Below are 21631 nucleotides of genomic sequence, written 5' to 3'. Positions count from 1 at the left end.
TAGTTCTCTGTAGATCCCTTACTATCCCCCCTCCTCATCAAACTATGAGACACTCTCTAATTTGATCACTACAGCTTTTTTGTCAGACTGCAAACGGAAGCTCCCTTTTCACTGCAGACGTTTGAGATGGCATGTTCAGAAAACCACAGGTTAGCTTGGTCACCTGTCTTTATTGTATTGGTGCCTTTAGTCAAAATTAACAGTGAGTTGTTTAACATATTTTTCAGACGAAATCTCAAGGAGTTCTTTTAGTCCTGTCTTAGTGTCACTGAGTTTGGTGCATAAAATTAGCCTCTGGGAGAAAAGCCAAAATAAACCAGGCTGTGGTAGCCCAACATGGTGTAAAGAGGACGGGGGGCGGTAAGTGGAGCGAACAGGGGAGGGTTATCCGAGTTAATATGAGCCCCTGAGAAAAACAGACATCTCACTCTAAAAGTCTAACTAAATAAAGTCCCACTCTTTACCGGACGAGAAAAAAGACTCAAAGTTCCCAACAGGAACCCCTGACTTTGTGAAACCGTCTGTTGATAGCTAACTTAAGCTAATGTTTAGCAAAGTTAGCTAACATTAGCTAGCTATCGTTAATCTACCACACAGTGAACAACAGTTTCAGAATGCTAGCTAGCTAACGTTTTAAGTGTGGAAGTGAACGACCGACGCGGTTAAAGCAAAGTATTCTGGGGGCTTGTTTACGTGTTAATAGGTTGATTGACGTTAAGTACCAATTAAATTTCACAACTGTCGTGAACACAATCTGCTAATTAATTACGAGGGCTAAAACCTACAATAGCTAATTTAATTCAACCGTTATCTACCACTCTGACTATTAAAATGCCTGGAAGAAAAGGTGCATTTGTGCATTCGTTTGCTCTTGTTTTTGAGAGATGAACTAAGCGATATTTTTAACGCATTTTATCTTGTGTTTTGGTTTGGTTCAGTACATGTGTACCTCTACTCTGGTCACTACGGTAACTTTGACCGCCTGCTCGGTGCTCCTCTATTACTATCAGTACGGTAGCTGAAAGCCGCAGTCGTTCACTTGTGTTTATTTCTAAGCTCTGCTGCACCGCTGCCATCCACATTACTTGGACTGATTTCATCTCATTATCTGGCGCCAAAGTTACTGTTTCCTCCGCTGACTAGCAGGTATGGCGCCTATGTTTTCATTGAAAGTGCAAAATATGATCTTGTCGCTTTATTGTAGGGCTTAGAATAAACGTTTTATGACTGCGTGTCACCGCTGTGATCTCTCGACTGCAGTTAGCTGCGTGAAAGTAAACTCGTTAATTTGCTGCAGGCACCAGCTGTGTGTGTGTGTGTGTGTGTGTGTGTGTGTGTACGTGAGGCTTTAGCCTGGTGTGGTATCAGCACGGCTTTACTGTAATATTGTGTCGGGAGTTTGTTCTCTCTGCTGCAGTTTAGGCCCCTGAAGCATCCCTTTAAAGCGCACTGTCTGCCTTTTGCACACAGCTTCTCTGCATAAAGGTGATCGTCGCGTGAAATCAGGAGGAGGACTCAAAAGCGAGGCTGCTGGGCCTGATTCTGGTTCAGGACAACAATCTGATTTTAGACTGAATTACCTGCCGAGTTGAACGCATAGAAGTCTGGGTTCATGCCGGATTTCGAGCACTTCAGATTTTCCTACTCGAGAATGAATCCGGTCCTGGGAGAGAGCGGCTTCCTGGCCCCGCAGCAGCACCACCACCAGATGACGGGCCAGACCGACTCCGTCATCCCAGAGCCCAGTTACTTCCTGGGGGACCACGGCGGGTTCGGTCCTGATGGGTCGTCTGGGCTGGACCTGGGCGCTCTGCCGCCGTCGGGCCTCGCCTACCTTCACTTGAGCAGCCCCCTGCACCGCGTGCCTCCGGCGGCCACGGCGCTGCGCAACGACCTGGGTTCCAACATCAGCGTCCTGAAGACCCTGAACCTGCGATTCCGCTGCTTTTTGGCCAAAGTGCACGAGCTGGAGCGCAGGAACAAGGTGCTGGAGAAGCAGCTGCAGCAGGCTGTTGAGGATAACTGCGGAGGGGATGGACACCAGAAGCCGCTGACCAAAGAGATGGGGGTCCAGACCGGATTTATTGGGCCTATTCCAGCCAGACCAGGTCTCATCCCACTACACAATGCCAACAACTCGGCCTACCTGCCTGGTGGCCTTCTATCTCCAACCCTGAACCCTCCCCCTCTCTTTGACAACAAGTACCTGCAGGGGAACAATCTCAACCCCATCGGGGTCTCCACGGATTCAAACTCCAACCTCACCACATCCGGTTTCTCCATCAGCCCTGCCCTGAGTCCCAGTGACCCGTCCAAAGCCGTCGCCAACATCAACGAGAAAAACACCTCTCACTCCGGGACCAGCACCAACAGCGCCCCCCCTCCTCCTCCGCGCTTCCTCCCCGGGACGATCTGGTCCTTCAACCATACCCGCCGGTTTGGCACCGGGAGGGAGTCGTGCGTCACGGGCCCCGGAGTCTCCTGGACGCACCCGGATGGCGTCGGGGTCCAGATCGACACCATCACACCTGAGATCAGGGCCCTGTACAACGTGCTGGCTAAGGTGAAGAGAGAAAGGGACGAGTACAAAAGAAGGTGAGTTTCTTCCGCTTCCCTTTCCCATCCACGCGGCTGGATGGTCCATGCAGACGTTCGGCCTTCAAGATGCTGATTGTTGACGCAGCGTGTAAAGTGATGATGTGTTTCCTGCCGAGCTTTGGTTTGTGAAGACGAGAAGCTTTATAGGGCAGGATGCCACAGGGCTGGAGGTTATGGCTGATGTTACTGTGATAATCACTGATATAATCACAGTATGGAAAAATCCAATTCAACTGAGTTAACTGAAGCTTCCTGTTTTCTTTTTTAATCAGTTTGTCTTGAGTAAAAGTGAAACAATAACATTTAAAGACGTGCAGACGTCATATTGGCTCATTTGAGTTTGTCGCCCCGCTAGGATTTTTCTGTGCAGGTAATGCTGAGGCGGCGTCCTCCTTAATGACTCCGGCTGCGTCAGGTCGTCGAGAGCATCGTTGCAGGACAGCTTTCGATTTACTTTTACATTGCTTTGCACTCATTTTAGCTTTTTAAGTACATTCAACATCGAGGAACAAGAGCTGAATGTCATAAAAACAAAACAGCTCGTCCAGCTGTTTCTCCTGTATTATAGGCTATCTTTACATGTGTGCTTAGCTTGTGATAGTATTTTATATGTACTGACTTTGTATTTCTGTTCAGGGAAGCTAAATGTTTGCAGCATTTATGTTGCTTTTTAGAAAAGGAGTGCATGACCTGAAGAAGTGATGTTTTATCCTCTGTTTTGTATGTGAAGGGTTTTGCTGAGCGTGCAGCTCCTGTGATTTCCTGTCACACACATTAACACACACTGCTGCTTGGTGCTAAAAAGCACTGACGTGACGCTTTGTGCTTCATCCTGCTGAGGCAGGACGCCGCTGCGAGGCCAGCGTTCAGTCACATCGACTCCAGGATGTTGTACTGAACGGCGGCAGCAGCTCTCACTGCGACCCGTGTGGCTTATCGCTTAACCTCAGTGCTGCACAGAGTTCAGCTTTGACCTGAGTGGAAGCTGTGGAGGAGGTTTAGATGTTTTCTCCAAAGTGCGTCAGCTGAGGAGAGACAGGAAGTTTGATTTGAAGGGAAGTGAGGAGGGATCACAGTTCCAAAACATCGGATTCGAATGTTTGTAGTTTTTATTTCGCCACAGTGGAGTTGAGTGGAGTGGACAGTCTGCCTTAAGCAGAAATCACAGTACAATTTGTGAACAAGAAAAAATCTCTACGGTAAATGGACTTACATTTATATTTTGCTTTTCTGCTCTGCCAAGTCCTCGTTTTGGTTCGAACCCCAGACCACCAACCTTTGAGTTAGTGAACGACCTGCCTCACCACCTGAACCACTGCTGTCCCCAAATCTACAGCCACAGCAGCTAAGGGTATTACCCATCCAGTGTGCCACACTGATGATTAAAACTGTTGGCCAAGACATACCGCAATAATGAAAATATTCTTAAGTTATCCAGGAACTTCCCTTGTTTCTATGGAAGACCTCTCCTGTGTTTTCTATGTTGATGAATCAGAATTCCTTTATTTATTTATCCCCGAAGGGAAATTCTTTAAATAATAACGAGCATTTCATTAAAAGAAATGTTTCCATTTGAACCACATCACATCTCTGTTGTAACGTCGTCTTCCTGTAAGGATGAAGCAGCAGAGCAGCTTTGATTTGAAACGTCTGGCTGCCTGTTGGTCTGATGGGAGCAGGAGTCTGGGGAAGAGCTGAACCTGGAGCTGTTGTTTCTCTCTGACGTGACCTCCATCACACTGTTGCCTCCCTCCTCTTCCTCCCTTTAGTCTCTTTGTGTTTCTCTCCTCTTCCTCTTCCTCCTCCTCCCTGCTGGGGTTCGTCCTGCTGACTGCAATGCAGCACTGGCCTGTGACCGCCAGCAGTGATGTCACCCAGTCTGCCACAGCTCCACTGTGGCTCCTCCATTTTACCCTCTGCCTCCGTCAGTGTGTCTCTGTCTCTGCGTCCCCACCCAGTCGTCTTGTTCTCTGCCTCGTTTCACCTCCCCTTCGTCCCATGTGAGCCTCTGCAGCGTCGAGCAGGTGCTGACTTCATCGCGCCTCCCTCTCTGGATTTCCTTGTCTTTGCAATTAAATCCAGTTCACTGGAGCTTTATTATCCCATTGTACACGGCCAAAGATATGTGGACAGCCAAACAGTATTACACACCAACATCCTGCTGGTTGTTTTGTGGTTAAGTTTGGTAGACCGGTCCGGTCTGGTGTATGGCTTAGACCCACCCAGGCCTGGTAAGGGTGCAAGTGTGTTATTGAAGGAATACTTCAGCCTTTTAGGAAATGTGTTTATTTAAATGTGTGATATTATTGCAGAGATTTAGTTGTCAAGATCGATGCTCTAATGCCTGAAAGCTGACTGTGGAGCCACAGCCAGGAGGCGAACATCTGGGCTGAGCGCAGATCTGACCAGACGTGTCAACACACCAACACGTCCAAAGCTCATTAAATAACAAGTTGTTCCTTTTTACTCTGTACTTCAGCAGTTTCCCTCTACTTCCTGTCTTCATATTCGTCCCCCAGTGGCAAACGTTACCATTCAAAGAAGTTAAAGACTGTTTGTAGGAGACGGAGCAGAAGGTCGGGTCGGGCTTTGTGAGGACGACCCTTTAAGTTTACGTCATCCTCTCTGACGTCACAGATCAGGAGTGCAGTGCAGCAGCCTGGTCTCACTGCATGGCAGCAGGAAGCTTATGTGCAGCTTCTATTATCCAGACGAACACTTTTGTACGTTTTAACAACGTTTGGTCTCCAGCAGTTTTGCAGATAAAGCAGCTCGTGTGAACATGAGGACATGATGGCACCCAGCAGCCTCACTGCAGAGCCACGTGTGGAGACTGACAAACAGCTCAGAGGAGGACGTCTCTCTCTGCTGCCTCTCTCTATCATGTCTGTGTCCCAGCGTCTCTCACTGGCAGCCAAAAATTGAAACCCAGTTTGATTATGTTCCCCGCCTGATGTTCATCAGTTTGAACAGCAAAAATCTGCATGGAGTCTCGTTCCAGTCACATGGAACCAAATGTGACTCAGATCATCCATTTGTGGCAATCTGATCTGAGGTCAGAGCCAGAAACGTGATGTGAGAAGTTCAGCTGAGCAGTCATTAGTGTGAAGGACAAAAAGGATGGGAAGAAGATGGGAAACGTGGGAAGAAGCCACAGGCAGCTCAGATGATTTGGTGATGGTGTTAAAATAAATGCATCAGTTCAGTCAAAAGCCTCGTGAACAAACCACAGCTCAGATAGATCAGAAACAGTGTTAACTTTGTGAAGTGTGCTAATGTTAGCATTGATGTAAAATCACGGCTGAGACTGACAGGAATTTGATCATTAGTTTTGAAGATCTCTTTGTGGCCTGTTGTTGGCACACGAGGAAAAGTCTGGGCTTCAGACCAGTTCAGCAAATCAGATTTGTGCTGGTGTCGAGCCCGTTTCACACCTGACAGAAATCCTGCTAACCCCAGTCATGCAGTCATGGTGGTATTTATCAGCTCCTGCTCTGATTGGCTGTGATGGAAACATGACATGCTAATTCTCACTAGTGGGTTTCCCAGTGTTGCACACTTACTTTAGTGTGAGACATTAGTGGGTCAAGTATCAGCCATAACGTTAAATATGGTTTATTTGTAAGTGTTAGCTGAAATTCAGTAGGTTTTGTTGACATTCATTCAGTTGCAGCAGCTCATATTTTAGTTCCATGGTGATCTGTTGTCTGACATGAAATGAAATGATCCCAGTGAGGTTCATGCAGAGAGGCACAGAGGGGTTAAGTCACGCGGCAGAGCTCTGATATCACGTCTCCCTGAGAGGGGCTAGTGGACATCATTAGGACTCAGTCATTCTGCTTGTGTTGCAGTGGGTTCATATTTGTATGAGACCTGACGTGTCACATTACCACAGACGGACAAAATCACGCGAGATGCGTCTCAGAAGACTCGCAGTCCTCTGGTGAAAGCTCAGCCAGTCTGTTGATTCCCGTGGTGTTCGTGCAGTGTGGCGGCGTGCACGCTGCAAGCTCCCTCCTTATGTAACTCCTGCTGAGTAATACTGGAGGTGGGAGGAGGAGCTCTGATGCTGTGCAGGTCAGTCAGGTAACTGAGGTGATGATGATGAAGATGAGGAAGGTGAACCCATCTCTGACCTGAAAATAATCCTCTTCTGTCGCTGGGAAGTCAGCAAAACATAAGAATCCCAAGACAAGTGAAAATACCAGAGTGATGAAAGTCGTGACTGTTACGGGATCGTCTTGGTGTGTGATTGATGTGCATTGTTCTCTGCTTCCTGTGTGTGTCCTGCAGATGGGAGGAAGAGTACGCAGCCAGAATGGACCTGCAGGAGAAGGTGGCTGAACTGGAGGAGGTAAAGTCACGTCTAAATGCAGTTAAATCACCAAACTGCTCCACTTCAGACTCAGATGCAACCAGCTTCTAACTGCAGCCACATTCTGTCACCTGCAAAGATCAGCTCTTCTTCTTCTTCTCTTCTTCTGGTGGCATCTCAGCTCTTCTTCATGTTAACTGTCAGGACTGTGAGCTGCAGCTGCACCTTCAGGGGTGTAAAATTCCCTGTCATAAAGCCTCATATTACGTTCTGGTTTCTACTTATAACAAATGACAAAGCAATAGTGGCAATTTGCACAATTTGGTTATGAATATGATGACATTTGTTAATGATTATTTCTTATGCGTGCGTGCGTGTGCGTTTCAGGACCTGCAGGAGAGCGAGGTGTGTCAGGACGAGCTGGCTCTCAGGGTGAAGCAGCTGAAGGCTGAACTCGTCCTCTTTAAAGGACTCGTCAGCAACGTAAGTCTGCTCTGAGCTTCGTGCTTAAGAACGTCTGAAGCAGACCAAAAGACTCACGAGCTGAGAATATGTTGCGGTCGGGGTGTTGACGCCTGTACGGGTGCTCGGTCTCCGTGGTTACGAATTGCTGGACCTTAAATGAATGGAAAAGTAAGTGTCCTTTGTGTCTGTCCATCAGAACCTGTCAGATCTGGACTGCAAGATCCAGGAGAAGGCCATGAAGGTGGACATGGACATCTGCCGCCGTATCGACATCACCGCCCGCCTCTGTGACGTCGCCCAGCAGAGGAACTGCGAGGACATGATTCACATGTTCCAGGTGCGTTTGTGGTGACGCAAGTCCACAGCCAATCATCTTCCTTTGCTTTACGTGAACTCGTCTCCTCCCTGCAGGTGGCCACGCCCCCTTCCACTCTGAACGGCAGGTCCAGGAAACCGAGCGGGCAGTCGACGAAGGGCGGGGACGTAGACGAACTGAGCGTGTCCGAGAGCGAGGGAGGCGGGGCTAAAGACGACGAGTCGGGCAGCATGTCGGCCAATCAGATCAACGAGCAGATGCAGAGGATGCTGAATCAGCTGTAGGTGTTTGAACCAGTAATATTTAAACACACTGATGTTGAACCAAACCATGCTGACGAGGTGTGTGTGTGTGTGTGTGTGTGTGGTCCAGGAGGGAGTGTGAGTTCGAGGACGACTGCGACAGTCTGGCCTGGGAGGAAACGGAGGAAACTCTTCTGCTCTGGGAAGACTTTCCTGGATACCCTCTGGGAGTGGAAACACAGGCAGAGGTACACACACACACACACACACACTTTATGAATACTTTTAGAGTACTCGTAATACTTCACTCCTGCTCATGATGGGCAGTAATGGAAAAAGCAACAACACATTTCTTGGAGCTGCAAATTTTTTATTCAAGGTCCACAAAATGAAATCTCTCATGAGTATCTGCAGTTTTCACACTCCTGTTATGCTACTGACCCAAATCAAAAAATTAATTTTGTCTGACAAAGAGTCCAAATCCTGAAGACGTCACATTCATCTAAAACGAGCCCATAAATGACTTCAGTGATCGATTATCAGCGAATGATGTCTGATTACTCGGCTAATCTTTGCAGCAGCGGCTCTGCTGCTTTGACTCGCGTTTTTCCAGACGTGTTATTTCTGACTGAGATGTGATCAAACTGCTGAAGTCAGAACAAAATCTGCACACGATTCAGCAGCACAAATCAAAAGAGCCTAACTGAAATGAGTTCAAATCCAAACGCATGTGGAAAGAAGCTGCAGTATAAACAACAGCAGAGAGGAAAGTCCTGCCCGAGTCTCCGGCTCCGCTCGGATCCCGTTCCACGGGGGGCAGCTTTACTTTGGCCGAGCTGACCTGCTGGACGAGCCGGTTTTGTCCTGCTGAGACTCGTCCCGCAGCAGGTCGATGTTCATGTCCATCCTGCTGACCTGTGAGCCGTTTTCGCAGCAAAACCACAACAGACTAGAAGAGCTTCACACACCCGGACTGCACTCACACACGTCGTCTGCCGCTGAAAGATAAGAAAAGTATTTCAATACATTTTCAGGTCACAGCGAACACATTCCGGTTCCGACACAAAGACAACTTTAAAAGTTAGCAGAAAACTACTTCGTTGGTGGCAGCCATGTACAAGCTAAGCTTCCTGTTTCTTCACAATAAAAGCAGTGTTTCATTCTGTCTGCTCTCCCCACATCCTGTCACTGCGTCCAGCTGCAGCAGCAGGAGGAGTCCATCGAGGACGTGATTAAGGACACCGAGTCTCTGTTCAAATCCAGAGAGAAGGAATACCAGGCCACCATCGACCAGATAGAGGTGAGTCCAGCAGCTGGCTCACACGTAGACCAGGTTCAAGAGTCAGAGGTCATCATGCCTGATCATGTATCACACAGTTTTTGTTAGTATTCAGCTGCCACACGCAGTAAAATCACACGTGTACAGAGTTAAAAAGCCGGTGATGAGCTGAGTCCTGCAGGACCGGAGTCATTAGTGTTTCCTGTCCCGCTCAGCTGGAATTGGCCACAGCCAAGAGCGACATGAACCGACACCTGCACGAGTACATGGAGATGTGTTCGATGAAGAGAGGGCTGGACGTCCAGATGGAGACGTGCAGGAGACTCATCACGCAGAGCGGAGACAGGTGAGACACGCACACACACAGCCGTAACTGTAGGGACAGAGGAGGCAGATGTTTTTAGACCGTCTGATGACACAACACTGAGGCAGTACAATCCAGCAGCAAATTCTGCCTTCATGGTTTAAAATGAGTTGATTTAACTGTAGGATCATTTTGGAGGCTGTTATAATGTATTTCATTATACAAAGAAGCATTTAAAGGGAAAATCTGAACACAATTCAGCTTCATATCGTTGCAGTGAGGTTAGCGAATGAACAAAGCTCAGCCTGAAGCCACAGCGGTTGTTAGTCCAGTTCTTCACTGTGCCTTCTGGTTGGGACAGCTGAGGAACAGCTTCAGAGTGAGGAAGGCTGAAGCTACATGAGTGTCCTCTCGTGTCTTCTCCCCCTACAGGAAGTCCACATCGCTCATCACGCTGAATGTGGACGACTTGGACGGCGAGGAGAAGGACAGGAAAAAGCCCGCTCTCCCTGCTGACTCTGAGAGCAGCGATCCTTACTGCGACGCCGCCATCCCTCCCCTGACCTGGAGGAAACCCTAACACACACTTCACACACTGCTGATACTCACAGCGACCCTCCGCCTCCTTCTCCGCCTTCTCCTTCGCCGCCTCCTCCTCCGCCTCCTCGAGTGCTGTGAAAGAGCAGGAAACCATTCAAGTTGTGTAAAACTTCAGCAAATCTAAAATTGTCTTTTGTTGTTGACTTAAATTATTTTAAAACCGGCACAGATAAATCGTCTTTTCCTGATCTTTAAGCTTCTATGATTTTAACTGCTCACAAACAAAAGTTACACCAACTTTAGTAAAGCTGGCATAGAGTCAAAGATTTGAACCTTGTCTTAAAGAAGAAAAGGTCACTGCTGCCCTCCTGTGGTCATCAGCTGGAAGTGCAGCTCAGTGAAGGTCAAACAGGACAAAGTGCACTTGACGAAGACCTTCACGGATTCTGTTTGTTCATCACACATTTCCTCTTGACGTTTGAGCCTTTTGTCTGCACTGAGTGTGTCAGGCTGCCTTTCAGCTGCAGGGTCACTCGTGTCCACTGGGAGGCGGTGATGCGCACGGAAAAGTTTGCACAGAACTGATCACTGAAGTGTGACTCTTGTATTTGTTCTAATTAAATGCTTGTTTTTTTCTGTATTTTTATTTCATTTGGAATCTTCTCATGTGGTAATAGCTGACATATCATTTCTAAAATGTGATTTATGCTCTCGCTGCTGTCTGGGATCAAACTGTAAGTGGTTTCCAGAGCTCCAAATATCAAAGCCCGACTTGCCTTAATCTGAATCAACATTTTAGAAATACGACACCTTCTCTGTCCTGAAAACGCATCTCGGAGGTTTAAATCTTTTGCTTGTGTGTCACAGTACGCAAAGTAAACTGCATCATTAATCAACCAAAATTAATTTAAGGAACATTTATTATCCTTTATCTTAATTCCACCTCACATTTCTGCTTATGAAATACTAAACAACACTGAGTTATCATTGAGGACAATAAGCGTAAATATTTAGCAGCTTGTTTTACGGTTACAGAAAACTTAAACGAGAGGTTTTTAAAGGGCAATTATAACATTCCTTCAAGTGAAAATGAATGTGACTTTTTAGGATAAAAATCAAGTTCAGTTAAAGTAAAGACGAGCTTTAGTTTGCGTTTCTGGTTGATTTTTAGCCTTTAAATTCTTTGAAAGGCGGCGATCTGCGACGAGAAGTCGCTCGCACGTGCGGCTTCATTTTTTCAATGTAAAAGATCTTAAAGGACAAGTGATAAGCCGATTATCAAAAGTATTTTATCGCTTATTACTTTGTAATTTAAAAATATTTAGCTTTGAGTATCCCGCAGCTGATGTGGATTTTTCCTCCAAATTCAAAGAGACGGTGTCGTATCTACGTGCCAACACTGGCAGGCTAACGTCCTTGTTAGCATTTGCTGTTTATGCTAACAGAAATCGACATTTTGAAATTTCTCCCTCTGAATTAACATTTGTTTGATTTGTTTGAAAGCAGTGACGTTTTGTTTCTCTCACAAGAGAAAACATTTCTTTGAAGACGTCTTGTTAATGTACAGTTTGTAAAGACTAAATATTGTATCTAATGTACGAAGTGATGCTGTGTGTAACGCTGAACTATACCGCTGTAAGCTTCAGGTTCTTATGACGTTAATTTAGCTTTAATTCAACATTTTGTTTCTGCCATCTTTTTAGTTTTAGCATCGTTAACACATCACTAGTTTTAGCTGTGAATCAGATTAGACGTCTTAGCGGTTCCTGACGGTTTTCCTTCCTGTCTGACAGCAGACACACCTGAAGTTGTGATTAGAAGGTGAAGGAAAATTCACTTTTTAAGGCTCCTCTTTCGGGAAACAGGTACACGAGCTGCAGTGAACGTGTCGCTGCTCAAACACATCTTAATGTCTGCTTGCTCAGTAACCCGCCACAGGACGACACACTCACTGAAGGAACACTTTTAGTTTTAGTCCTGAAGTTTTCTTCACTGAGCACGAAATTAAGCTTAAATAAAACGAATAAATCAAAAAACGAACGAACAAACAGGAAATGCTTGTTTCTGTAAACTTTACTGTCATTTTACACTTCACACAGCCGGTCCTCAGTGCTCAGAGGAGACGAAAATGTCAGATTGTTCCTTTAATGTTAAGGTAACTGCACGTGTACAAAACGCTGCAAACTCGGCTGACGAGAACCTGCAGCTGCTGCTTTACAACTGAAACAAATCAAGAAAGCGACTGGAGGACTCGAACAGAAACCACAGCGTGTGACATCACACAGGAAGTGGAGTCAATGTTGAGTCTTTGTGTTCATGAGGTCTTTAACGTTTGGTTTTTCCAGTCCACGTGTGTGGAGCTGAAGGTCGGATCAGCTGACGGAAGTTGCACAAAATAAAAAAAATAACTAAATAAAAAGTCTCGGCTGTGAGTTTGTTGTCTACATTCGACACCTACAGCAACTTTACAGATTAAGACTTTTCACATTAAATCGGCATTGGTGAAATACTCTGATCCGTACAAAGCACAGTGCAGAAAAATATGATTACAGGTTAAGCTTCACTCTGACACTCGTGCTGGTCTGGTTACTATATTGTAGAAACCTTATAGTTGCAGGCCTGAGCGATGCTTGGTACTTAATGGTCGCTTCACTCTATGAGCTACAAATAAATAAATAGTTAAGTTAAGTGGTACCTGGTTAGGAGCTCCGTGTGTGCGTCTCAATCCAAGTTCACGTGAAGAAGAAGGCGAAACTGTCCTGAAATGGCGGTGCAGTTACATCCGCTGGTCCAAGTTCAGCCTCCAGACACACAACGCAAAAAAACACAAAAATTATAATCCAGTGGTTAACTTCTGCTAGTCTATCAGCACTCTACTGTGACAAATCTTCATCTTCCAAGCCGAAACGACGAGAAAACAATCTTTGTAGCCAGCTGCGTTAGCTACGCTGATCCACACGAGCACACTCGCTTAGCTAGCGAATGCTAATCACTGGCGCTACAGAGTTCAACTTAACTGGATAAAACTTAAGTGCAGGACTATCTTCGGACTGGAAACGTCCAGATATACTCCAAATACGTGCAAACGAGTGTCCTTTTGCCGACCATTGATTTAACGAGCCATAAACTTCTCTACTTTGTCGGAGACAGCAACACCGGTTTTGTACTGGCATTACCTCTCGAGGTTAAGCTAACACTTAGCATACCGTTCACGTCCGGTTTCACATGCATAAAGCTAATACAAAGAATGACCAGCAACAGTTGTATATAGACACAGTACTTCCTGTAGGCTTTCAAAATAAAATGAAATAAACTCCATCAACTACATTTTACATTGCACATATTTGAACTCGTACAAGGGTACTATTATTTTAACTATGATTTTAACCACATTTAAGCACCGTTAAGCTCATTTAAGCTTTTTAACCATTTTAAAACTCTAACTAATATTATGAACTCTATCTTCTATAAGTAATGTATTTACATTTTTGTGTGGCTTACAATTACATTTATCTCATTTATTTTAAATTTATCTAACAGATTTAGTGGTGGAAGTGGAGCAGGTACTCACATCTTTTGAGTAAAAGTAGAAACACCACAATCTTAATTCAGTATGTTCTCTAAGTAAAAGTACACCAGTATTATCAGCAAAATGTACTTGTAGTGTTAAATGGAAAAAAAGTCAGCAGTCAACATCTGCACAATTTTTCTACACAAGTTGTGAGACCAAACAAGAGACGTGATTTGCTACCTGAAAGGCGCTGACGTCAGAAGAGCCGAGACAACACGTGGATGAGGACATTTAACGCACCTGTGTTGATTTCATCTCCCATTGGTCAGCGCAGGTCAGGTGACAAACTTACCACAAATCATATGGTACAAGTAAATATTTGAAACTTTGTGCTTTGTCATTTGTTAGCCCATTCGTTTACATCCAACCCAAAGTTCATTCGCCGCCTGATGTGACAAAAACGATCACGACTCGAGGCCCGCTGACTCGTGTTTTCACCCACGTCACGTGGTCTTCAAGCGCCAAATAAACTTTCACTCTGAGGCTTCATTTTTACACTAAACTTCACTTGCCGAGTGGCTCACCTGAGCAGATGAAGCTGCATGTGCGCATGCGCAGTAACCATAAGGGAGTCTGTTAATATTGTATAGCAAATACACCGATTCCCAGCCCGCGTGCGTGTGTGTGTGACGCAGAGATTTGTTTTAATCTGCGCAGCTGCTTCAGATGTAGTTTTGTTTGTTTGTTTGTTTGTTTGTGTCGGGAGAAAAAGTGGATCAATTAAAGAGAAAAAACTGAAGTCATCCTCTGTCGATATCCCCCCCTTCTTTATCCCTCCCTCCTCCCTCTCTCCTCCTCCCTCTCTCTCCTCCTCTCTCTCTCTCCCCTCTCTCTCTCTCTCCCCCCTCTCTCTCTTTATCCCTCCCTCCTCCCTCTCTCCTCCTCCCTCTCTCTCTCCCCTCTCTCTCTCTCTCCCCCCTCTCTCTCTTTATCCCTCCCTCCTCCCTCTCTCCTCCTCCCTCTCTCTTTATCCCTCCCTCCTCCCTCTCTCCTCCTCCCTCTCTCTCCCCCTCTCTCTCTCTTTATCCCTCCCTCCTCCCTCTCTCCTCCTCCCTCTCTCTCCTCCTCTCTCTCTCTCCCCTCTCTCTCTCTCTCCCCCCTCTCTCTCTTTATCCCTCCCTCCTCCCTCTCTCCTCCTCCCTCCCTCTCTCCCCTCTCTCTCTCTCTCCCCCCTCTCTCTCTTTATCCCTCCCTCCTCCCTCTCTCCTCCTCCCTCTCTCTTTATCCCTCCCTCCTCCCTCTCTCCTCCTCCCTCTCTCTCCCCCTCTCTCTCTCTTTATCCCTCCCTCCTCCCTCTCTCCTCCTCCCTCTCTCTCCTCTCCCCCCTCTCTCTCTTTATCCCTCTCTCCTCCCTCTCCCTCTCCCCCCCTCTCTCTTTATCCCTCCCTCCTCCCTCTCCCTCCTCCCTCTCTCTCTTTTTATCCCTCCCTGACTCAGATTATCTCCATCATCCTGCCGTTGAGATGTGAGTACTCTAACATATTTTATCCATTTTTTAAAATTCTCTATAAACCGTGCTAATGGGAAATATTAATATTAATATACATTAAAGTTAGAGGAGTCATTGTAAGGACTCATCCCAGTCGATGTAAGCTGCTGGACGTATTAAAACCTGTTCGTTAACTCTTAAATTGCGTTTCTTCACTTGCGTTTTATTGCGTGTATCCCGCTGAGATGTGGAAATGTGTGCGCTGCAGCTGCGGGAACATTTCCGTGAGTCACCGGCTGACTCACCTGCAGACCCATCCATCAGTCCTGATCCCAGGACCGGACTTCAGCCCGGATGTTAGCCAACAGATGCGCACTTTGTTCAGCTCCTGCGGGTTACATTTTACTGCTCAAAGGCAAAATGTGGCTCAAACGGAAGCACTTAAAGGAACTTTTTGAAAGAAAAGAAAAGATAAAACGGAACTGGTTGTGTTTGGTGTGTTTGGTCCGGTGGGGGAGGGGAGGGGGGTCATTGCGTGCCTGTTGATCCCCCAGACCTCCGCGGACGCTGCCGGACTCTGGTCTCCATTTTGCTTCTGGAAAACGAGCCTGTCCGATCAAACCACCTGCTGTGTGTGTGTGTGTGTGTGTGTGTGTGTGTTTCATATTTTGCTGAGCTGTTGCAGCCCCTCACACTTTGATTATGTGGACGGAGGCCAAAGTTTGATGAGTCATGTTTCTGTTGCTGAATTTGTGTTTTAAAATCCTGTCTGAACGAGTATTTACTGCTGAAGGCTGACAGATTTCATATTCCAGCTGAGGGACAGAAGCAGTACTCAGATATTTTTACGTGGCTAAAAGCAGGCCTACACCACATTACTGGATTCTAATTATTAATGCAACTTGTTTATCACTTTAATATTGCAGCTACAATTTGAATTTTCATCTCACTATCCTGATCTTTAACATCACTGAATTATTTTATTTGTCAATCAAATTAGGGTTTTAATAATCTGAATTAGTCAATTGGAGCTTTTAAAGTCTGGAAAACTTCTCCCTGAAATGTAGTGAAGTATATCAGGAAATGGAAATGCTCAGCTAAAGTATAAGTACCTCGTAATGGTGAGTACAAGACCAGATTTAAAGGTAGTGTGTAGTATTTCTGGGTTTTTTTTTTTGCATAATCAAAAAGTGCAAGTGAGGACTGTCTGAGAGAATGGACAACATCAGCAGTCGTCCTCTGGTCCGTCTCGAGGGGTTAGGAGGACAGGGAGGCAGCAGCAGGACAGGGTCCCACCCTCAGACCTGGTCCTCCAGATGAAGAAGGAGCTCATGGTTTTGACTGCGTCGATGGTGATGTTATCGCTGTATGATGTGGACCACTTTCTGCTGGTCCAAGAAGCAAATGTAAATGTAGGAGGGGGAAATGGGGTTTTCTAAAACTGGCTCCAAGACTTCCTCAGTCCACCTCGTAGTCTCCTTGTCCTCAGACTAAACCAGCTGTCCATTTAAAGGTACGGAGCGATGGAGGTCGGGTGAAGACCGAGTTGTTCCTGCTTGTCTGTCGCTTTGACGGGCTTCCTCTCTTCCTGTCTCATGTGCGCTCTCTCTGGGTCTGCAGGTCGACTCCTGATGCAGCAGGTAATCCAGGAGCTCCCGGGGCCCCGGAGGGCGAGGGGGGCCCTCCGGCTCCTGCCCCGAACCTCACCAGCAACAGACGGCTGCAGCAGACGCAGGCGCAGGTGGACGAGGTGAGGACGCTGCTCTGTTGAGTTTAATGTCAGCGCCAAGCTCACGAATTACTCCAGCAAACGTGAGCTGGCCTACCTGTGACAGGTGTTGTCGTCCATCAGGTGGTGGACATCATGCGCGTGAACGTGGACAAAGTCCTGGAGAGGGACCAGAAGCTGTCGGAGCTGGACGACCGGGCCGACGCCCTGCAGGCCGGAGCCTCGCAGTTCGAGAGCAGCGCGGCCAAACTCAAGAACAAGTACTGGTGGAAAAACTGCAAGGTGGGCACGTCCGCCGTGTGCCGCGGGTACTCTGTTTCCCATCATGCATCAGTTAGCTTCCATTAGCCTGTCCAGTGCTAACATCCGATGTTTTATTCATCATCACGTTCAGCCTAAAGGTTCGTTACAACACATGAAGACTCTTTGGGTTCTGGACTGTTGGTTTCATTGGAGAAGCGACGTGAAGGCGTCACTTTGGACTCTGGGAGTCTGTGATGAGCGTGTTTTCACAAAAAGAACGATTCAGATCTTCAAATGATCCGCAGATTAATCAGTAAGGAAACAGGAAGTACGCGTGGCTGCTCGTCTCCTCGTCACCTTCCCGTACCTGTGAATTAGACTGAATTCACCTGCTGGTAATTTAATTCTGCTGAAGCTTTCAGTGTTTTCAGGTGACACACTGAGAGCAGCTCGAAATTAACGTGAGAAAAGAAGAACAAGAAAAGCTTCGGTGCTCGCGTCACACTTCCTGCGGGTCAACCAAAGTGCAGGAAAGACAAAGACAGGAAATTAAAACTGTGTTCATAAAACATGACAGAGTAAGAGGAGAAATAAAGTCTGGAGGAAACACCAGATGTTTTCCCTCCCCGGCTGGTTTTTCTGGTGCTTCTGTCTGCTTTTCTGCACAGTGCAGACAGTCCAGTCAGCTCAGCGACTGAACGTGGGACACGAGACGGACATGACCAGCATCTTTTATTTTGTCCAAATTAAAGCTGAGTAGACGTGTCTGAAACCAGTCAGACTTTCAGTGTCCTCGTGAAGGCTGAAGGCTGAAGGCTGCAGGCTGCAGGCTGCAGGCTGCAGGCTGAAGGCTGAAGGCTGAAGGCTGAAGGCTGAAGGCTGCAGGCTGCAGGCTGCAGGCTGCAGGCTGGGATGCCGTCAGTAAGAGCTGGATTTGTTTGTAGTGAGTGGGTGAAGAAGACGTTTTGGGAAGATCACCAGTAAAAGTGACTTTTCATGTCACTTTGATCATTTTCTCCATCAGTCGACTGAACGTTTGGTTCTCGTAAAAACTCGAAAACCTTTGGTCCAACCAACAGTCCGAACCTCAACATTATTGAAAATGAAAGTTAGTGGAACCATGAAATGTTTTTACAGGAAAAATGAGGACAGTCAAAACAGTTACCAATGAATCGATTAATCAGCTAATATAGCTGCATATATACATGTAAATGAGATTAACCTCTGAGATGCAGCAGAATAGAAGCTCCAAAAGAAAATACTAGTAAAAGTACCTTGAATTTGTACTTGAGTAAATATACTTTGTTATATTCCATTGTGTAAAACTCAGTTCAGTTTGACTCCTGGATCAGCCACCATCTTTGTTCCTCATTCAGCTCCATCCATCCATCCATCCATCCATCCATCCATCCCTTCGGCCTCGACTGCCAATCCACGTTCACCTCAGTATCATTTCGTCCAGCGCCATTTCAGATCGTCCAATCAGAAGCCACCGTGTAGGATTACATTAGAGGAGAGTCTGAGTGACAGGAAGTCAGAGAGAGAAATCCCAATCTGGATTACAGAGACAGTCGGGGATTAAAGAGCCAGCTGTGATTTGTGATGTAACCTCAATACACACACACACACACACACACGTTTGCACTTCTATTCTTGTGAGGATCCTCACAATGCTGTACTATGACACCAAGGACGCGTTCTTGAAGCACGTCAGTCTGGTGGTGTTTGATGAAAAAGTCCTGAGAGTGTGTGTCACATCCTGGTCCACCGAGCCTCACTGCTCCTTCATCACCGCGAACACACACCCTGTTGTTCCTCACTCAACATCTCAACATCTGGCTGACCTGCCAAACGTGGATTAATCCTCCGCTAAAAATAGTCCCCAAACACACGCTTTGTTTCCTCCTGTTTGTGTGATGAAACTGCGGCGAATGAAACTGAGTGTGACTCGTCAACAGTCAGAAGACTGAGGAATTAATTCATTAATAACACACAAACAAACAAACAAGCCCACAATCAGCCCACTAACATCTGGATTCTCTCACTCCATCCTCTTGTTCTTGTTAATCTCTCTCACCCTCCCCCATCAGAGGTGATGTCACTTCCTGTCTGTCAGCTGCTCTGACTGTCCCGTGTTATGCACGTACCTGCACGTCCGTCTCACCTTAACCTTAAGCATCACGACTGAATGGCTGAACCGAACCCGATTCTAACCTTCAGTCTTAACCTCCAAACAGGACCAAAACAAAATGTCCTCACTTTCCAAAACGTCCCCAGTCTGCTGGTTAAAAACCTGTTCCTGTCGAGGGCTAATTTTATGCCTGATTTGTGATTCTACCTCATTTCAGAGGGACATACGGTGTTTTTCACCTGGCAGCTGTCATCACTTTACAGATTAAGATTTTACAAACAAAACATAACTGATTTTGATTTTGAGTTTCTTTCATTTGGTTGGTTTGTGTAGTTTTTGTTCTGACTTTTTCGTTTTGGTTTTTCTTCCAGATGATGATCATCATGGCAGTTATAGGTGTTATATGTGTTGGAGTCGTCTTCTGTAAGTGCAACAGCACACACACACACACACACTGTTGACACGTATTAAACAACACACTGAATCACACTGATTTCAGACAAAGTTCATGTCTTCAGCTGAGAACATTTTTTCAGATGTTTGAGGGACGCTGTGATGTTGCTAAGATTTTTAACTTCCCTCAGTGTGTTCAGAAATAACGAGCTCTCTGGTTTCAAACCAGTCATCATTATTGGTCCAATTAAATCACTGAAAATGTTTCAGTCTGTCAGAAGGTCCGTTAAGCTGAGAGCTTTCGATCTTCGTCAGCCGATGGAGTCTGAAGTCCTCCGGAGGTCATACTGACCTGTGAATCCCTCTGCTCTTCCTCCTCAGTGTACTTCTTCTACTGAGCTGCTCTTCACGGACAGACACACAAGTCGCAGGACGAGTCGGCGCCAACGCCGACGAGCCAGATCCAGCCTTTCCTCAGCGCTCCGCCTGCTCCTCATCCTCCTCTTCCTCACCGATGCCTTCCTCAGAAACATTCGTGCATGGTCTGTGATGTCCTCCGGTGCCTCCTCTTCTGTCTCTGCTCCTCGTGGAAAACGTGTCTCCAGGGCGGGAATCCCGAGCTGAACAACAGTCGAGCACCAGATGGTTTCAGTTACGAGTTAATCGATCAGAAAAGTCGACTTCTTCCTGCCGTATCGTCCTGTGAAACGCAGCATTTCTTGTCGTAAAGCGTGAAATCAATTGGCAAACTGAAAGGAGAATGAAAGCATCTTAAACATCAAATAACATGAATGATGTTGTCCAGCTAATGTCAGGTTTCTTAAACATGCAAGAGATCCAGTAAAGTGGGATGAGTTTCAGGGACAGGAAGTGATGCGAGGCCTTTACTGGCTCCCACTGGCCACCGGTGCAAACCACAGTGTTGTCATGTTAAGAAAACAACTCACTGACACGCTGGAACAGGATTTCAGTCTTTCACTCAAAGCTGCGTGAGATCCAGTCAGAATTTTCAACCGAGTGTCCCAAGTCTCACCACCAGGAGATATTTCACTTTAGACATCAAGTCTGTAAATGTAGGGAAAGAAAAATGCATCTTTTGCGTTGAGAGGATCAGACTGACAGTTTGTAAAAAGACGACTGGAGCAGATTAGAGTGAAACTTTATTTTTTAAATTACATGTAACTTGAACTTTACTGTTTGTTTGGATGATGTTAAAGAACTAAAACGCTCAACAGTATTTGATAAATGTGGGTTAGAGGATCCTGCTCCGTTTCCTCCTCTGTCCTCCTGTTGTTCAGGAAAGCTGCCCCCTTGCTGTCAGTTGTGGTACTGCTACTGATTTGTTTCCACTTTGAGCAGAAATTTCACTTCGACAGGAACAGTTTAGAGTTTTTTTGTTCTCCGTTCATCAGTTTGAGTGATTATAATGCAGCAACAGTCCTGTTTTTATTTTACTGTCTGTGAACTAAAACCTGACTCGTGTTTTGTGAACTGCAGCTGTGGTTTGAATGTGATTTTTGAGTGAATGTGGGTTCACGTACCACAAAGCTTTGATTATTTAAAATGTTAGGATTTAAAGCAGTGAATGAGTGTTCAGTGCTGCTGAACCAGGAAGAAGCGAGGAACTTAACGTTTGGCACTTAACGACAGACGCTCTTATTCTGATTGTAGCCTGGGACTTCAATTAAACTCATGTTTGCAGCAGACATGACGTGTTTGTGTCCTGATTTAAGATTTTTATCCAGCTGATTGAAGGTGTTTACGGTGGTGTTAGCCAACTCGACACACAGCAGAAACATTTAAGTGTGTTTAAGTGTTGCAGTTAATGGTGAGACAGCCTGACAGACCAGGAACGGCCTGAGAAAGTCACATTTGGGTTTTTACGACTGGAGAGAAAAGCCGATTCCAGTTTTCCATCCTGCGAGCTGCTGGATGTTTAGTTTAAAATGTTGATACCAACTTGAGCAGCACTCAGGATGAAGATCATCTCAGCTGTAAGATGCTTTTGCAAAACTTCCACATGGCTTTGGATTCAGATGTTAAGCTTCAAATTTCACAAAGTTTTAATTTTGTGTT

At 46.1% G+C, this 21631-nt stretch overlaps 2 protein-coding genes and 1 long non-coding RNA gene across 6 annotated transcripts; 2 read left to right on the top strand and 1 right to left on the bottom strand.

Moving 5' to 3' along the window:
- Positions 1–36: 36 nt before the first annotated feature.
- LOC124074121 (non-homologous end joining factor IFFO1-like) lies at positions 37–10699 on the top strand. Of its 4 annotated transcripts, XM_046416684.1 has the most exons (11): positions 610–847; positions 1057–1146; positions 1471–2595; positions 6892–6952; positions 7301–7396; positions 7575–7715; positions 7790–7974; positions 8067–8184; positions 9135–9236; positions 9431–9561; positions 9952–10699. In XM_046416684.1, exons 3-11 carry the CDS (start codon positions 1613–1615, stop codon positions 10097–10099), a joined length of 1965 nt encoding a protein of 654 aa, XP_046272640.1. In that variant the 5' UTR covers positions 610–847; positions 1057–1146; positions 1471–1612; the 3' UTR covers positions 10100–10699. The 4 variants fall into 4 exon arrangements, with proteins under 4 accessions (XP_046272643.1, XP_046272641.1, XP_046272642.1 ...); XM_046416687.1 differs by lacking the exons at positions 610–847; positions 1057–1146 and adding an exon at positions 37–149; XM_046416685.1 differs by lacking the exons at positions 610–847; positions 1057–1146 and adding an exon at positions 208–360.
- LOC124074123 lies at positions 9450–13302 on the bottom strand. Its single transcript, XR_006845789.1, has 3 exons — positions 12755–13302; positions 10129–10191; positions 9450–9588 (listed from the first exon to the last, which is right to left on the bottom strand). It is a non-coding gene; the product is annotated as an uncharacterized LOC124074123 (long non-coding RNA).
- Positions 13303–15020: 1718 nt separating this feature from the next.
- Positions 15021–20568, top strand: vamp1a (vesicle associated membrane protein 1a). The gene is made up of 5 exons (XM_046417579.1): positions 15021–15095; positions 16680–16809; positions 16912–17070; positions 19534–19585; positions 19937–20568. Coding segments are annotated over exons 1-5 (360 nt in total). The 5' UTR covers positions 15021–15093; the 3' UTR covers positions 19954–20568.
- Positions 20569–21631: the final 1063 nt, after the last annotated feature.

Source organism: Scatophagus argus, chromosome 17, assembly GCF_020382885.2.
Source record: "Scatophagus argus isolate fScaArg1 chromosome 17, fScaArg1.pri, whole genome shotgun sequence".
NCBI lineage: Eukaryota > Metazoa > Chordata > Actinopteri > Scatophagidae > Scatophagus > Scatophagus argus.
Note: the sequence above shows the minus strand (reverse complement) of the source record. Positions and strands in the feature narration are given on the sequence as shown.

Bases quoted from the DNA above. Each gene is read 5' to 3' on its own strand.
- LOC124074121 (XM_046416687.1), top strand. From the start codon at position 1,613: ATGCCGGATTTCGAGCACTTCAGATTTTCCTACTCGAGAATGAATCCG. The intron at 2,596-6,891 runs GTGAGTTTCTTC...TGTGTCCTGCAG, and splicing joins AGGGACGAGTACAAAAGAAG to ATGGGAGGAAGAGTACGCAG. The intron at 8,185-9,134 runs GTACACACACAC...CACTGCGTCCAG, and splicing joins GAGTGGAAACACAGGCAGAG to CTGCAGCAGCAGGAGGAGTC.
- vamp1a (XM_046417579.1), top strand. The intron at 16,810-16,911 runs GTGAGGACGCTG...GTCGTCCATCAG, and splicing joins CGCAGGCGCAGGTGGACGAG to GTGGTGGACATCATGCGCGT. The intron at 17,071-19,533 runs GTGGGCACGTCC...TTTTTCTTCCAG, and splicing joins ACTGGTGGAAAAACTGCAAG to ATGATGATCATCATGGCAGT.